Source organism: Gadus macrocephalus, chromosome 20, assembly GCF_031168955.1.
Source record: "Gadus macrocephalus chromosome 20, ASM3116895v1".
In the NCBI taxonomy this organism is placed as follows: Eukaryota; Metazoa; Chordata; class Actinopteri; order Gadiformes; family Gadidae; genus Gadus; species Gadus macrocephalus.
In genome coordinates, this window is record NC_082401.1 from 13,306,721 (window position 1) to 13,324,121 (window position 17,401).

Below are 17,401 nucleotides of genomic sequence, written 5' to 3' on the forward strand. Positions count from 1 at the left end.
TGAAGTCTGTATGAAAAAAGCTAAAACCAGCCCCTGTAGTTTGAGTCTCTCGTTTTCTACATTTTGAAACACAGGATGTTCTGGAAGGGCATGGGGTTATGCGAATGAGTGCTGCTCTATTTGGCTGTCATATTGCAAGATTTTGTGGAGGTAGGGGACAGAGATTGAGAGAACATCATTGATACTAAAGATATGTAGGCCTATATCATTGATACTGAAGATATGTAGGCCTACATCATCAGTACTGTAGATGTATAGGCCTACATCATGGACACTGAAGATATGTAGCCTACATCATTAATACTGTAGATGTATAGGCCTACATCATCCATACAGAAGATATGTAGGCCTACATCATCCATACTGAAGATATGTAGGCCTACATCATCCATACAAAAGATATGTAGGCCTACATCATCAATACTGTAGATGTATAGGCCTACATCATCCATACAGAAGGTGTGTAGGCCTACATCATCCATACAGAAGATATGTAGGCCTACATCATTGATACTGAAGGTATGTAGGCCTACATCATCAATATAGAAGATAAGTCGGCCTACATTATGGACACTGAAGATAAGTAGGCCTACATCATCAATACTGTAGATGTATAGGCCTACATCATTGATACTGAAGGTATGTAGGACTACATCATCAATATAGAAGATAAGTCGGCCTACATTATGGACACTGAAGATAAGTAGGCCTACATTATCAATACTGAAAATAAGTAGGACTACATCATGGATACTGAATATATGTAGGCCTACATCATCAATATTGAATATATTAAGGAGTACATCATCGATATAGAGGGTAAGAAGGCCTCCATCATGGACACTTAAGATATGTTGGCCTACATCCTCGTTAAAACAGGGATGGCACTAATATGATGTGATTATTTCACCTCCACTTACCTTACCCATGTCAAATGCATAATGAATAGCCTGGCTTAACAGGCTTGTCTGCAGGAGTCTGCTCTGCTCTCTGTTTCCTCTTTAATTGACTGTGCATCTGTCCCATAATTAACGCAACGCTTCTCCCACCCAGAGACTGTTTCAACTCGCCGGGCTGCGTGTGTTTTTATTACACGCACAGACAATCGCTTCTCGGTCCTTGAAAGCTTAATTGTTAGTAATTAGCGGCGAATGGTACAGGTGTCAAGAAGAACCGGGAATTACATAGCGCCGCCGCTAGCCCACGGGCCCAATCAACCAACTCTGCTGGCACCATGTGGTGCAGCGCGGGTCTGCTGGCTGCTGCCGCTACACTCCCCCAGCCCGGGGACAAGCACCGCCCCGCGCGGCCACGCAGCGCACACACAAATTACAATATTTTAGAACAGGCAGGGAAAAAACAATGTGATGGAAAATATAACTAAATTGTCGTGCTGATTTGTGGGAAAACGGACGACTGATTGGAAACGAGTGTTTGTATTTAAAGGTCTGAAGCTGGACATGTTTAGGCCGAGGTGGCCTGGGTGAACCTGGAGCTGACAGAGGATGAATGCACTTTATATATATACGTATATATATAGATATAAATACAACATGCTGCCTGGAAATACATTGGGCATATATTGTGTTGTGTATATATATATATAAAAGCCTGTTTTGCTGATGCTGCCCATCTCCGCATCTCGTTAGTGAAGGCAGATGCGTTTGCCGATGTAAATGCTGCTAATTCACACATGTTCTTTGCCACGAGAAACAAACTCCTTTAGATGTTCTTCATTGCGCACATGTTATTTATTTATTTATCTATTTATCAATGGATCTATTTAAGATTTTATGAAGCATCCTTTTCCATATTATTGTTGTCGCTGTTGTTCAATGGATTAAATATGAGATTGTTTGAACATGACCTATTTGAAGCATACATCAAAGCGGATCATTTAGACACATACATTTAGAACACCCCCCCCCCCCCCCCCCCAATTGTTTCTTCACATCGCAGATCTCCAAACACGTAGCAGGAGGAGCCCATGCAGCGCTGCACGTCTTCACTCTGTATCCACGTCACCGCAGAAGCAGATACAGCTTCTGCAGGAATGACCTGGCCCAGAGCGGGGCCGTCTCTCCCCGTCCCTCATCTCTCCCCCGTCTCTCTCCTCTCTCCCTGCAGCCTCCTCTCCCACTGTGGCTCCCTGGAGGAGGTGTGCCTGGAGGGGGACAGGTTCGTAGCCCCCGCCCCCAGGAAGGTGGAGATGCGCCGCGACCCTGTGCTTGGTTTCGGCTTTGTGGCAGGAAGTGAAAAACCAGTGGTGGTGCGCTCAGTCACGCCAGGTAAAGAACGTTGCGTGGTCGTCGGACTCCTGTGACGGCTTTGCCCCTTGGGGGCCGTAGTCCGCCCATGAACACAGTGATCCCCCGGAGGAAGATGGGTTATCACCTTATCGATTGTAAAGAGCGAGCAGAGAGGAAGCAGCGTTTAAGAGCCGGGAGGGAAATGACCAAGAAAATCAAGAACAGGAGTCTGACCTTAAACACTGTGCACCTCTAATCACTGTGCTTCTGTGTGTGTGTGTGTGTGTGTGTGTGGCCTTCTGTGTGACGTTTTTATTGTGTGTGTGTGTGTGTGTGTGTCTGTGTGTTATGTGTGTGTGGTTTTCTGTGTGTGTATATGTGTGTGTGTGCGTGTTTCTGTGTGCGTCTGTATGTGTGTGTATGTGTGTGTGTGTGTGTGCATCTGTATGTGTGTGTGTGTGTGTGTGTGTGTGTGTGTGTGTGTGTGTGTGTGTGTGTGTGTGTGTTTTCCCAGGTGGCCCCTCAGAAGGTAGGCTGGTTCCGGGGGATGAAATCGTCATGATCAACGAGGAGCCGGTGGGATCGGCCCCCAGGGAGAGGGTCATCGACCTCGTCAGGTGAGGCGCTGCCGGATAGATGGACCAGGATAGACCGGGATGGACCGGGAGGAACCGGGGTGGACCGGGATGGGCCGGGATAGACCGGGATGGGCCGGGATGGAAGAGGATAGACCAGTACAGACCGGGATGGACCATGACCGGGGTAGACGGGGATAGTCTGGGATAGACCAGGATAACGCTAAAGTTCGTGAGCCTCTCTCCGACCAACGTTGGAAACACGGCTTACCGTAGTTCATCAACCTCTCTCAAATGCTGTGTTTTGATTCGCTTCTCGTAATTCTCTGTAAGGAAGACAAAGGTGGGAGTTCCCACCTGCCCTTGTGGTCACCACTCTTTATTTTGCAAGTAGCCATTTAATAAATAGCATTCACTACACATTAACATAAAGTTCTGCAATGACAGACATTATGCCTGCTTCCCTCATGTCAGAGGAACAAGCACGCCGCGATAGCACGCACTGTCATAATAGTAGCAGTCTTGCTCCATGTGTCATGAATCAAATGTAGGCCAGTGTTAGTGTTTTTCCACGCGTCTTATTAGATCCATGTCACTGAGTCAACACAATGTCCGGCTGTAAGGACTGCAGCCTGGGCTGACCCGGGCTGAAGGCTCTTAAAGGACCAGGCCGGGCTGGGTGACCAGGTCTCCTGTAAGGAGCCTGGGCTGAAGGCTCTTAAAGGACCAGGACGGGCTGGGTGAACACAGCATCGGGACCAGGTCTCCTGGCTGCACTCATACAACCCTTACCCATATTGTTCGTAAAAAATCACTTAGTCGTGCAGGTTCTGCCTAAAGAGCATTTCCTTGGAGCATTCTGGTGACATTTCGTCAAATACTTACTGCTGCACTTTTAGGTCGTCCACACACTGTACTGACGGACATGTATTGATTCCATAAGACAGAGTGCTGTATTGCCATTGTTTAGTTGCAGGCGCGCACGCTAAATGCCATTCGACAGGAAGGGTAACGGATGTTTTAGTGATTTAGCGTTAGCAAGGAGAGACGGTAAAGATGGGGTGATCACATAGAGCACTATTGTACTGAGATCACAATTTTCTCCTGTCCTCCTGTTCCATCACAGCTCCCTGAGCCCTGACTGGGTGCTCTATGACTGGGTGCTCTTCGAGTGGGTGCTCTGTGACTGGGTGCTCTATGAGTGGGTGCTCTCCGAGTGGGTGCTCTGTGACTGGGTGCTCTATAGCTGGGTGCTCTGTGATTGGGTGCTCTATGGCTGGGTGCTCTATGGCTGGGTGCTCTATGGCTGGGTGCTCTATGGCTGGGTGCTCTATAGCTTGGTGCTCTGTGATTGGGTGCTCTATGGCTGGGTGCTCTATGGCTGGATGCTCTGTGGCTGGGTGCTCTATGGCTGGGTGCTCTATAGCTGGGTGCTCTGTGATTGGGTGCTCTATGGCTGGGTGCTCTGTGGCTGGGTGCTCTATGGCTGGATGCTCTGTGGCTGGGTGCTCTATGGCTGGGTGCTCTATGGCTGGATGCTCTGTGGCTGGGTGCTCTATGGCTGGGTGCTCTATGCGCTGCTCCACTTCTAATGACTTACAGCTCTAGTATTCTTGGCCCCTTCGCTGTGTGGACCTAGTTGCCTATTGGAAGACAATCAATGTCATTGAAGACGTATGATTTTGAATCGAATTGAAAGATTACCGGAAAATGGTGATGATACAGTTGGTCTGTTGGATACACCAAAACAAAGTCCACAAGTACTGCTGAATTACAACGGCAGATTAAATGTATGATAAATGAACATTAAACACCTCCTTATTAATGGTATTTTCTTTTTCTTTTGTGTGTGTGTGTGTGTGTGTGTGTGTGTGTGTGTGTGTGTGTGTGTGTGTGTGTGTGTGTGTGTGTGTGTCCTACAGAAGCTGCAAAGAGTCCATAGTGCTGACCGTCATCCAGCCATACCCAGTGAGTGTTTCTTTCTCCATATAAAAAATTAAATGAGTTTCTTCAAGTAACATAATGGGGAAACGCCATTGCTAGCTTTTTAGTGGCATGTGTGTGTTTACGTGCGTGCATTTGCATGTATGCGTGGGTGCGTGTGTGTGTGGGTGTGCGCTTGTGTGTGTGCGCTTGTGCGTGGGGAGGATTGCACCGTGGACCCTGTGAACACAAGACTCGGTGTTGCTGTGACGACTGAGCGTCGGCACGGTCACAGCTTGCCTGGTTGTCACGGTGATATATAACGCCGGTGATGCACTCTCGCCGGCGTTATTCCCGCCGTAGCGCCGGATCCGACCTGCGAGACCCGGGATAAACCCGGCATGTCAACACAGAGGGTCGGGAGCCGCAGCAGACGGGATGGGCGAACTATTAGCGGGAATACTGGATGCACATATAGGTCACCGCGGATTAAAATGCCGTGTGAATCACCACAAAGACTTGCGGGGCATTTCCACTTCACTCTATTAATCTGTCGGCAGGGAGGGGCAGGGGGCGGGCGCCAATCCCCAAATTAAGGCGCCGCCTTTTTCAACGCTGCGAAACTAACGACAGATATGTTATGCAGAGAGGATCCGCTCTCATTTAATCCTATGGATTTTCTATATTTTAAATACATACATTGAATTAAAGGAATTGGGAATCAGCCCAGCGCTTTTCATTAGCTCAGGTTTTTTTCAGGTCGAGGATGTTAATTTTCTCTTGAAGACACAGGGGAGCCAGCGTGGCGGGTCCTTTAATGCAGCCTGTAATTGCAGCCATTTGCCGCACATTGCACTGCAGGCTCAGCGGACACCACTGTACACCCCCCCCCCCCCCCTATACACACACAGAAGCACTGGAATTAAATCAACCCCTGGTCTGCAATGGAAGGGTTTGGATGTAAATGCTGCTATTAAGAGAAGGTCTAACAGTTTTCCCTCAACTTCTCTCTCTACCTCTTTTTTCTCTCTCTCTCTCTCTCTCCCCCTCTCTCTCCCTCCCTCTCCCTCCCTCCCTCTCTTCCCCTCCCTCTCTCTCCCTCCCTCTCTCTCCCTCCCTCTATCTCTCTCTCCCCCTCTCCCTCCCTCCCTCTCTTTCCCTCCCTCTATCTCTCTCTCCCTCCCTCCCTCTCTTTCCCTCCCTCTCTCTCCCTCCCTCTATCTCTCTCTCCCCCTCTCTCACTCTCTCCCTCCCTCCTCTCTCCCTCTTTCTTCCCTCGAAAGTCGCCTAAATCAGCATTCATCAGCGCCGCCAAGAAAGCCAAGTTAAAGTCCAACCCTGTCAAGGTTCGCTTCGCCGAAGAGGTGGTCATCAACGGCCAGATCCCAGTAAGTTGGATTGGTTTCCTCGCTCATATCCTCTGATGACCGTGTTCTCACATTGAGGTGGAAGAGAACCCCGGTTCAGCTGTAATCAAACACTAGGAGATTGAAAAGGATGTATTTTGGGCAATCTCGGATTGGTCTGAGAAGATAAGCCCTCTCTCTCTTTGGGGGGGAATGTGGCTCAGGAGGTAGAGCGGGTTGGCCATTAACCGGAAAGTTGCTAGTTTGATCCCCGGCTCCTCCTAGCTGAGTGTCGAGGTGTCCCTGAGCGAGACACCTCACCCTGACTGCTCCCAACGAGCTGGCTGTCGCCTTGCATGGCTGACACCGCCGTCGATGTGTGAATGTGTTCATGAATGGGTGAATGTGAGGTAATATAGTACATTGCTTTGAGTGGCCACTGGTTAGAGAAGCGCTGTATAAATGCAGTCCCTCCATCCATCCATCTCTGGCGCGTCCATCCTCCTGAACCGCCGCCCAGGCGGAGCTCCACACATCCGCCGTCGTCACGGCGACAGCCTCCGCTCTCGGCCCTGGTTACTCTCCGGCGTGACATCGAGGTGACTCCGATAAGTGACTCTGAAGTCACGATAAGCAACGCACGTCAGTTCCGAGCTCCGGGGATCGTTCACAGACTGGTTGGCGGACTGGCAAAAACCTAGGACTTTAAAGCAGTTTCTGTCCAATTGATGGTATTATGTGAGCAGCAAAATGTCTCAGAGGACTACGTTGAAGATCACAGAAGACAAAACAAGGCGTTTTGGGTTCAGCGGCACGCTAAGGCAGGTCTGCAGCACAGCGCTGGCTGACGATGTCCGCACGCAGACACAGGCTTTGCGTGGGTTTGCCAACGAGCAGCAGGACTGCTGTCATGCACAGCCAAATACATGTAGGCAGAGAGAGAGAGAGTCTATGTGTGTGTGTGTGTGTGTCAATGCATGCAAGTGTGTGTGTTTGTGTGTGTGTGCTTGCGGGTGAGTGACTGTTTTTGTTTGTGTATGGGTGAGTGCGTGTGTTTGTGTTCTTGCGGTTCGAATTGTGTGTGTGTGTGTGTGTGTGTGTGCGTGTGTGTGTGTGTGCTTGCGGGTGAGCTGGTTTGTGGGTGTGTTTGCGTGCGGGTGAGTGTGTTTGTGTGCGTGCATGCATGTGTTCTTGTGCAGGTTGTTCGAAGTGTGTGTGTGTGTGTGTTTGTGTGTGTGCCAGAGTGTGTGCGTGCCAGAGTTAGTGGGTGTGCGTTGTGTTTGTCGTTGGGTCCACCCCCTTCAGAAGTGCGAGCACATAGAGAAAAGGGTTTAATGAAGACGAATAAATGAGCGAGACCTTTAGCGATGTGCAAAAAGAGGTCAGCATTTACCAATTCCATTATTATTAATGTGTTCATAACCCAGGGGCTGTGGGGCAGAATGAAGAGATCCTCAACCCATAGTCCCCGTTTCTCTGTATCCTCGATTGCTGCCTGTTCTCCAGATCGCCCTATCAGCTGCTCACATGTAAATGAGAGCAATTGAGTGTGATTGACAGATGCAGAGAGACATGACTCCTCAGAGTGGTTCCCAGCCCACTCTGCCCAACAGCTACGGGGGCCAATTTGGAGAAAGTAAGCTAGATTTGGAAAGTATCCAATCAAAATAATCCCACCCCTCCCTTCAGGCCTCCTACCAAAGCCCCTCCCACAAAACACATGACTAGCTGGCCAGCTGCAGCGTCTGTCTGCCCAGCCTTGTGAGAGGCTATTCACCTACCGGGCTCTCTAGATGGACAGGGAGGCCATCCAATGATTTCTTTCGTGCTGAATGAAATGATTGCACGACACTTAAACACATATTTTCAAGAGAGCGCAGCGTGGGCTTTTGGTCCAGAAATTAAAATAATATGTTAATCACGGATCATGTGTGATGGGGATTGTTAATTGTTCCATATTTTGTAATTGACTTTGTGTCATTCACCAGGAGACGGTGAAAGACAACTCGCTTCTCTTCATGCCAAACGTGCTGAAAGTGTACCTGGAGAACGGGCAAACCAAGTCCTTCAAGTTTGACCACAACACCTCCATCAAGGTAGGCTGCCTCCTGCGCCCCTTACGTAACCCAAGGTGATGCAGAGTTTACTGTACAATTATTCATGACCATGCGGTGAGTCTGAATGACCCACAATCACCCCCATTTCAACCTTAATAAAGCATATTTTTATTCAGCCAAGACTCCAAATCCGTGGAACACACAGAGCTTGACAAGCGACAACACATCAAATATTCAAACACGTATTGTGTACATTTAAGGCTGCTCGCTGCTCAACCGGGTCTGGCTCATGGACCATTAGACCGATTAGTTCACCTTTTTATCCCCGCTGCCTGGCTGTAATGTGTGCGATGCACCCATGTGGCCCGCTATGGTTAAATAATACATGTGTGTGTGTGTGTGTGTGTGTGTGTGTGTGTGTGTGTGTGGGGAAGGATGTCATCTCGACCCTACAGGAGAAGCTGTCCATTAAGAGCATCGAACATTTCTCCCTGATGCTGGAGCTCCGAGCGGAGGGCTCGGCCAGCAAGCTGATGCTCCTCCACGAGCAGGAGATGCTGGCTCAGGTGAGGAGCTGCTGCTGCACAGGCTGGCCCAAAGAGAGAGGGGGAGGGAGAGGGAGAGGGAGAGAGGGGCGGGGGAGGGAGGGAGGGAGGGAGGGGGAGAGAGAGAAAGAGGGAGAGAGAGAGGGGGGAGAGGGGTGGAGAGAGGGGGGGAGGGAGGGGGATGGAGAGAGGGAGGGGGGGAGAGAGAGAGAGGGAGAGAGAGAGGGGGGAGGGAGGGGGGATGGAGAGAGGGAGGGGGAGAGAGAGAAGTTGGCATAGACACTAGAGAGAAAGGAATATGGTCACAGCTTTTAATTGTTTTTGGCCCCTGTTCATAGACAGAGGAGCAAGGGCGAGTGTGATTGAACAAGAGAAGGATTGTCGGGGCAATGGGGGTAATGCTATTCAGAACCTTTTATCCACAAAATTAGCAATTAGCCTCCTGCACATGAACATATTAATCACTGTATGATACAGCGATGAATCTCTACCTTCTATTATTTCCAGACCTTTGGATGTGAAACCCTAAGCCATTTCCCCTGCACGCATCCTCTTGAAGAAGAGGTCCTCATGTATCGTTTCCTCATGTCCCGGCTGTGACCTTCCTAACGAGCGCTGTGTTGATCTAGGTGACCCAGAGGCCGGGCGCGCACAAGATGAAATGCTTCTTCCGAATCAGCTTCGTGCCGAAGGACCCCCTGGAGCTACTGAGGAGAGACGGCGTGGCTTTTGAGTACCTCTACGTCCAGGTGAACCCCCGCACCAGGCACACCCAGGGGTCCCTCATGGAGGGGTTGGGTGGGCTGCTCGGACTAGAGGCCGTACCATTGGCCCGGGCCATGGACACCCAAAAAGGAAATCTGCAGACCGGATTCGGAGATCAAATCCCTTTTCCCTGCCATTCACTCACACACTCACTCACACACTCTACATCTCCCTCCCTCTCTCGGTCTCTCTCTCTCACTCGGTCTCTCTCTCTTTCTCCCTCCCTCACTCTCTCTTTACCTCTCCCTCTATGTCCCTACCTGTCTCTCTCCTCCCCCTCTCTCTCTCTCTCTCTCTCTCGCTCTCTCTCTCGCTCTCTCTCTCTTTCTGTTTCCCTCTCTCTCTTTCCGTCCCTCTCTCCCTCACTCTGTCTCTCTCCCTCTGTGTCTCTCTCTCTGTTTCTCTCCCTCACCATGTCTCTCTCTCTCTCCCTCTCTCCCTCTCTCCCTCCCTCTCTGTCTCTTTCTCTCTGTCCTTGTCCACCAGAGCTGCAATGACGTGGTGTTGGAGAGATTTGGGTCGGAGTTGAAATACGACACGGCCCTTCGGCTGGCGGCGCTGCAGATGTACATCCTCACGATCAGCACCAAGCAGTCACAGAAGGTTTCCCTCAAGTACATCGAGTAAGGACTCCTCATCACATCGTCATCCTCCATGGCCCAAACTATTGACTCCATATTATCCAGATCATATTTCTTATATTCTCTTATTCTATATTTATTTAACTATCTTTTTTTGTAAAATAAATATAGAGGAACAGAAAGTAAGAAACACGATCCATCAAACATCCTACTGTTGCCGTAGAGTTGTTGCTTTATGGGATGAATAATCGCTACGGAGTGATTGAATAATTACAATAGTAGCCGGTTGATGAATCAATGCAGCACCTCTGGGAGAATGGATTGATGGGCGGCCAGGACTGATTCAATTCAATTCAATTCAATTCAATTCAATTCAATTCAATTCAATTCCATTTTATTTGTATAGACCCCACCATTACCATTACAGTCTCAAATGGCTTAACAGGCCAAATATCTATGACTGATGACTTGGCTGATTGTTTGGTGCCGGAGTAAGGTGAGCTAATCAGTAAGGATTCTGGCTGGACAGGAAGGAGTGGGGCCTGGCGTTGTTCCTGCCTCCTGCGGTGCTGTCCAGCATGAAGGAGAAGAACATTAAAAAGGCCCTGACTCACGTTCTCAAGACAAACCAGAACCTGGTGCCACCCGGTAAAAAGGTACGGTGGCCTCTACAGTACCTCCCTCCGTCTCTCCCGCCCACTCTCTCTTCTGGTCCCTCTCCACCCCCTTCCTTTTTCACCGTTACACACAGAAGGCCCTTGACTACCATATATTGGGGCGCTTGGTCAATGCTTTCTTAGTTTCCTGTCGTGACATGAACATCTTCTTTCTTGCAGCTGACAGCATTGCAAGCCAAGGTCCACTATCTCAAGTACCTCAGTGACTTGAGACTTTACGGTGGACGGGTCTTCAAATCCATCTTAGTGGCAAGTGTCTCTTCCAAACCCTTGGTTTGAAGTCCACGTTTAGAGCCTGAATAAACAATATTGAAACCAAACACTGAGATGCATTGAGCCTGACCCTTCCGCATTTACAGCAAGGCGAGAAGCACACGGAGGTGACCCTTCTGGTGGGACCGCGCTACGGCATCAGCCACGTCATCAACCCAAAGACCAACCTGGTGGCTCTGCTGGCTGACTTCAGCCACGTCAACCGCATCGAGATGTATGCCGAGGACGAGAAGATGGTGCGGGTGGAGCTCCATGTTCTGGACGTGAAGGTGAACGGATCCTTTAGTGCCCGGTCCGGCTAGACCGGCGCCTCTGCTAGGGTTAGGGGATAGATTCCTTGCTCAGTGGTAGAACGTTTTCATTTGTGGTAGTATGAGACGCTTTGGATTAAAGCAACCCCGAATGACGTAGCTAATTAGCTTTTCCCGTGAAATGTGGAAACAGATGCTACCCTGTTCTCTACTTTCTGAGTTGATCTGCAGCACTATATTGAGCTCTTAGTGGAAAGCTGCCCTAGCAGTCATTATCACCTCATTCCGGCCCTGCATCCATTGTGTGCTCATTGTGTGCGGCTTATCCCTCTCCTCCACAGCCAATAACTCTGTTAATGGAGTCTGTTGATGCCATGAATCTGGCCTGTCTGACCGCCGGCTATTACCGCTTACTTGTGGACTCCCGTCGCTCTATCTTCAATGTGGCACGGAGCGGCGCCGAGAACGCGGAAGCGAGTAAGTCTCAAACTCGACACGCGTGACAACATCTCCCTACATCACAGCATAATGTGAGAAATGAAATGGCAGTTTCTAATCGTCCCGCTTCTCCTTTCCAGGTCACGAGGCGAGAGTGAAGCAGAACTACCGGGCCATCGAGTGGACCTACAGCACGCCCTACAAGGCAGCAGAGGACCGAGGCTGCGGTCAGCGGTGCGGCCCGGACTTCTCGAACCACCGCGAGTGTCACGACTACCAGGGCGAGCGGGGGCGCTGCGAGAGCGAGATCGAGCCGGTGTACATCTCGGAGATCCACCAGCCCCAGCACGCCGTGCACATGGCGCACAGGGTGGAGCGCTGCCGGACCCCGCTACCCCAACCCTACCTCGGTGCCCCCAGGCCCAAACCCCAGGACTCGGCCAGGAACGCCAAGGTGTCCTTCATATTCGGGGACCCCCCCCTGGACAGCGTAAACCCCCAGAATCTGGGCTACCAAAGACTGATGGACGAGCAGGCGGAGGCCATGGATAACCACAGCCCCATGTACGGGCGTCTGGAGGAGGAGGAGGAGGAGGAGGAGGAGTACAGGCTGATGGAGGACGCCGCGGAGGACGTGGGGGGCTACCGGTACGCCGGCAAAATCTTCGGCCCAAGGGAGTGCATCGAGGAGCCGCTACTGAGGGACATCTGCTACGCCGAGACCACGGACGACGCAGAGGACGACGACGACGTCAGCTGCGAGGAGGACGCCTTCATGAGCGACGTGGAGAAGCCCACCTTCCTCTCGCTCTCGGGGTCCATCGACGACATCATCGACCTCACCTCCCTGCCCCCGCTGCCGGAAGGAGGCGACGAGGAGGACAGCGACGTGCTCCTGCACTCTCTCAACCTGGCCATCGCCGCGCCTCCTCCAGGGTTCAGGGACAGCTCGGACGAGGAGGAGCACCAGCAGGGGGCCCGGGCCGCCGGACCCCACAGGGGGGCCCCCAACGACATCCCTGTGTCCCTCATAGACTCAGTGCCCACTCAGAGGACGACGGGCCCCGGAGAGCCGCTGGACGATGCGGTGGTGTCGACCCTGCGGGCGCTAGAGCAGCTCGCTGCGTCTGAGGACCAGAGTCCCGAGCAGTCCGAGAGCACAGGTCCTACCTACACCATCGTCACGTTCATCCATTAAGACCGCACACTGATGGAGCCATTACATTGATTTGTTGTGCTTGTTGTTGCTTTTTTCTTTTGGAATAAAGCCCCATTTTGTTCTCTGTTTCCATTTTGTCTTTTGTTTCATTCCCTTGAGCACATTTGTGTATTTTCCTGTCATTTTCATTTGGTTCATTGTGTTGTTGGACGTTTCTGTTTGTGGTGTGTTATTTTTTTGCATTTCGCATTCAAGCAGTTTATTTTTCATCATTGTGAACTGTAAGTATTGGCCCCATGAAAACATATGCATGCTATTTGCCATACTCATAGCAAAAAAATAAAACTTACAGCAAACCCTTTTTCTCTTCATTATGTACACTTTCCCTTCCACGCTTTCAACAATATTTATAATTGATCAGCCTGAGACAACGTCGTTAACGAGGTGTTTGTCTTCCTGTGGCACGCAGGGGTGGACATTTCCCGAGCCTTCAGTCCCGAGTCCTCGTCGGATTCTGGGAACGAAACCAACTCCTCTGAGATGACGGAGAGCTCCGAGCTGGCCTCCGCTCAGAGGCACTCCGAGAGCCACCTGAGGATGGTTCACATCGCCGAGGGCTACCACGGCAGGAGTGAAGAGAAGGCAGAGTTCATCACTCCCGCCGAGAGGGGAGCAGAAGACGTGGACTACAACTCCCAGGTTCCCCGGGAGGAGGAAGAGGAGGCCAAGTCTTCAGCCGTCGCCTCCTCGCAGATCCTACACTCCGACGGGGGGGAGATGGAACCAGAGACCATGGAGACCAAGTCGCTCACCGACTACTTCTCCAAGATGCACATGGGCTCTGTGATGAACCGGCAGTCAGGGACCCTGAGGGACCAGGACTGCAGGTTGGGGGGAGATCCTAGCCAGCCCTCCGACTCATCCAACGGGCCTTTCAAAGAGCTCCACAAAGAGGAGCTGCTTCATCTAGTGGGGAGGTACAACGGCTTCACCGCCAGAGACTCTCATTACATGAACCAACTGGACCTTGGGCGGACTCACCCCCGGGAGAAGCAGCAGCCATGGCAGCGTGCGCCCGGAACCAAAATGTCGGAGAGTCACTCCCCCTCTGAATGCTCGGTAGACTCACAGTCTTCCCACGCGGGCGTCCTGACGGAGCGGGGAGAAGAACGATGCCAGCCGCTAATTGCCCGTCAGCGATCCCCATCCGAGGGCGCCGGCGGAGCGCAGGGTGGCGAGCAGCACAGCATCAAGGCCGCGGCCGCCGCTGAGCACGACGGCCAGCGTCTCTATGACTACCACCTGAGCAAGCGCATGTCGTCGCTGCAGAGCGAGGGAGGCGCCCACTCCCTGCAGAAATCGCAGTGCTCCTCCGTAGACGCGGGCTGTAGCACCGGCAGCAGCTGCTGCGCCACGCCCATGGACTCCCCGCTGTGCGCAGAGAGCAACTACACGCTGACCTCTGAGGGCTCCGGGCGGGGGGCGGCCTGCGCGGCGGCCGAGGAGAAGATGTGTGGCGCCGCGGGCCAGGGGAGGAGCGGAACCCCACTGGACCCCACGCTGCTTAGGAAGAGCCACACAGCCGAGCCCGGCTACGGGACCCTGAGGGAGGGCAGTGGCCACCGGGGGCCCAAGATTAAAGAAACCACAGGTAAAACTGAACTTAGGTTGTTTGCTTCTGTGTGTGCCATCCTTCCTCGTCGTCATCACAAAAAACTTGCGCAGCACTGCGGTGACATTTCTTCTTTTGCATTTAGTGTGTAATTACTACAATGCTGCATAGAGAGAGATTATGTATTGAGCCTACACTCATTTTTGAATTGAGACTAGCTTGTGTGCAACAATGACCCTCACAGTGTGCAGTACATATTGGTGGTGGTTAGTGAGGTCCCCCCTTCACTTTAGGCGTCTTTGAGTGTTATTAATTATTATTATTCTTCATGTTTAACCTCTGTTTTCCTTTTATTCCTAGTCTGTTTTACATAGTTTTGAATGATGACTATATGCTCTGTAAGGTGACCTTGGGTGTCTTGAAAGGCGCCTCTAAATTAAATGTATTATTATTATTATTATTAAAGAGATGCTTAACAAGTGTCTTTGTTTTCTACTACCCCTAGTGTAGCTTGCACACAACTGAAGCAGGCATGGGAAGACGACCCCGCCTTAGCTCTCTGTAATGAGACAAATGCAGCCGCCACCACCACCACCATCTCCACCACCTCCACCGCCACCTCACCACCGCCATTAAAGAGGACCACAGATACCAGTGGGCATTTACCGGGCCTGTACCCCTCCTCGAGAAAACCCCCACGTGAGTCGAGCACAGGCAGCCTCAGGAAACCGCGACGAGGGGGCGTGCTGAGGAGGAGCTGGAGTAGCATGACACCTCCAGGGGCGAGGGGCTTTGACCTCCTGCTGGAGAAGACCAAGGCCACGTTCACGGGGAAGAGCGGCAGCCAGGACGGCCTACCACAAGCGCCACCAAAACAACAGAGGAGATTCTACGGCAAAACATTACCCAAGAGCTGGTCCCAACACGCCGTGGACTCGGTCAGCTCTTCAGGCCGGAAGCTCCTGCGGGGGTCCGCGGTACTGCTTCCTCCGTCGGCCGCGCCGAGGCAGAAGACATCAGGCGCGTGGAGGTGTCATGCTCCGTTCAGCCACTGCTTTCTGAGGGACCACATGAATAACGACGGCGATCCCGACGACTGGACGGCCCAATTCCCTTTTCCTCTATTAGCTGTGAGCCAGAAGCAACAGCAACCCACAAAGACCATCACTGGTGAAGAAAAAACATCCTCCCTGAGGGCAGAACAACGAGGCGGTCCACCAAGCGCGGCCGCCCCCCCCGGCAATCAGGACATGAGCCTCAAAGCCAGGCTGGCACGCGTGAGCTCCATGATGGGTAAAACCTACAGCCTGCCCTCTGGGTTTGAAGACGCCTGTAAGGACGCCTTAGAGATGATCGTTTTGGTGGGCTGGAGTCTCGGCCACGGGTCCGAGTGTGAATGCCGAGAGGGCGGTGAGGAGACCGGGCAACCAGGGGAGCATTGCGAGGCGCTGCAGGTGCAGGCCAAAGCCCTGAGCAGCGCCTGCAGCCAGATGGCCCGTGAGCACGGCAGCCCAGAGGAGCTGCTGCTCACTCTGACACAAAGCTTCCACACGCTCTGCTGTCTGACGCAGGCTTGCATGTCGCTGGTGGAAGGCCTGAGCGCCGAGCGGCAGCGGCGTGAGGTGGTGACCCGGGTGGACGAGGTCGCCATGAACTACGTGTGTCTGCTGAAGGCTGCCGAGGAGGCGTCAGGAAGCAACTGCAATGACCAAAGTGTGAACGCACTGACGCGTCACTCTGCCGCCATGTCCGTCGTCATCCACAACCTAACGCACTCATTGAGAACACTGATACACAAAGACACGGCCGCTCTGTCTCTGCTCTGCTCTGAGTTTTGAGTTAAAGCCATACATGCCACGGGTTGAAGCCGCCAATTTGAACTCGATAGACTTTGCCTTGTGTATACAATACTTAATTATGTAAGTAAAACGACTCTGTTGATCATATTTAAACAATTATACAAAGACCTCTATAAAGAATATAAGTTAAACATGGCCTATAGTTCCCGACACCAATGCTAGATGGGATTGTTTTATCAATGACCTTTTTGGGCTTTCCATGTGGACGGTAAAATATTTTAAGGTGTTCTTTAAATCAAAAAGCATTAATCAATTATAAAACTATCGAGAGCTCTCAAGACAAATCATTGCAAACAATGTGTTAAAAAATTTGATATTGTTGACTTTTCTGTAGATTTCATGAATACTTTGCACATTATCACTGAGAACTTTCCATTTTTTGTCAGCACCCTCATTAAACATTTAAACTATGAAAATACAAGATAATCTTTCTTTGTTTGTCAATTAAGTTATTATGTTGCCTTTGATGACATTGTTGTTATTGCGATACTTATTTTACGTGTTAAAGTTAAAATTGCCTCATATCATATCCGTTAGAGTAGCGTAACGGAACTAAGGATAAAACGTTTAAAATGGAGTGCTTAAAATCAACTTTCTATGATTAAATCTATGATTTGATGAGGATTCTATGATTCATTGGAATTAAAACATGACCGATCAATGAACCCTAAAAAGGGAAGCAAAAAAAAGCTGCCTTCTGCAATTTGTGGATGGTTATATTATGATGAAGCTGCTGCAGGTTGATTTAGTGTGTTCTCCCACAAGAGAATGCATTTATTATCCAGTGCTATTGAATTGACATTTAACGACTTTTTGCTTTTTACAAATAATATCTTGCGGGTCCAGCACATTCACAAAGTTATTTAAACACTCATTAAAAAAATTACTACTTATTTCATCTCAAAAAAAAAAATAATACTACTCATATGCAATCACTAAAAATATATTTCCGTGATTCTTCATTTGTCATATTTTCTATATTTTCATGTGTGTACTCTATTACATGTCTTATTCAACATTTAATTTAAATTTTCAAAATACAATAAAATGTAACCCTGAATTAAAGTTACACTTCATAGCTTGGGGAACAT

General features: G+C 50.6%; 1 protein-coding gene across 3 annotated transcripts in view; it reads left to right on the plus strand.

Annotated features, from left to right (window-relative positions):
* The window catches only part of frmpd4 (FERM and PDZ domain containing 4), a 31,015-nt gene extending 13,640 nt beyond the window's left edge, over nucleotides 1–17,375 (plus strand). For 2 of the 3 annotated variants that reach the window (XM_060039627.1, XM_060039628.1), the window contains 15 exons: nucleotides 2,128–2,288; nucleotides 2,764–2,866; nucleotides 4,747–4,792; nucleotides 6,031–6,135; nucleotides 8,082–8,189; nucleotides 8,585–8,716; nucleotides 9,325–9,444; nucleotides 9,947–10,083; nucleotides 10,571–10,697; nucleotides 10,878–10,971; nucleotides 11,082–11,260; nucleotides 11,584–11,719; nucleotides 11,821–12,843; nucleotides 13,309–14,490; nucleotides 14,962–17,375. In XM_060039627.1, coding sequence (XP_059895610.1) covers nucleotides 2,128–2,288; nucleotides 2,764–2,866; nucleotides 4,747–4,792; nucleotides 6,031–6,135; nucleotides 8,082–8,189; nucleotides 8,585–8,716; nucleotides 9,325–9,444; nucleotides 9,947–10,083; nucleotides 10,571–10,697; nucleotides 10,878–10,971; nucleotides 11,082–11,260; nucleotides 11,584–11,719; nucleotides 11,821–12,843; nucleotides 13,309–14,490; nucleotides 14,962–16,289 — 4,981 coding nt within the window. In that variant the 3' untranslated portion in view covers nucleotides 16,290–17,375. Of the gene's footprint in view, nucleotides 1–2,127; nucleotides 2,289–2,763; nucleotides 2,867–4,746; nucleotides 4,793–6,030; nucleotides 6,136–8,081; nucleotides 8,190–8,584; nucleotides 8,717–9,324; nucleotides 9,445–9,946; nucleotides 10,084–10,570; nucleotides 10,698–10,877; nucleotides 10,972–11,081; nucleotides 11,261–11,583; nucleotides 11,720–11,820; nucleotides 12,844–13,308; nucleotides 14,491–14,956 lie in introns of all 3 variants that reach the window. The other variant, XM_060039629.1, reaches the window with a different exon arrangement.
* Nucleotides 17,376–17,401: the final 26 nt, after the last annotated feature.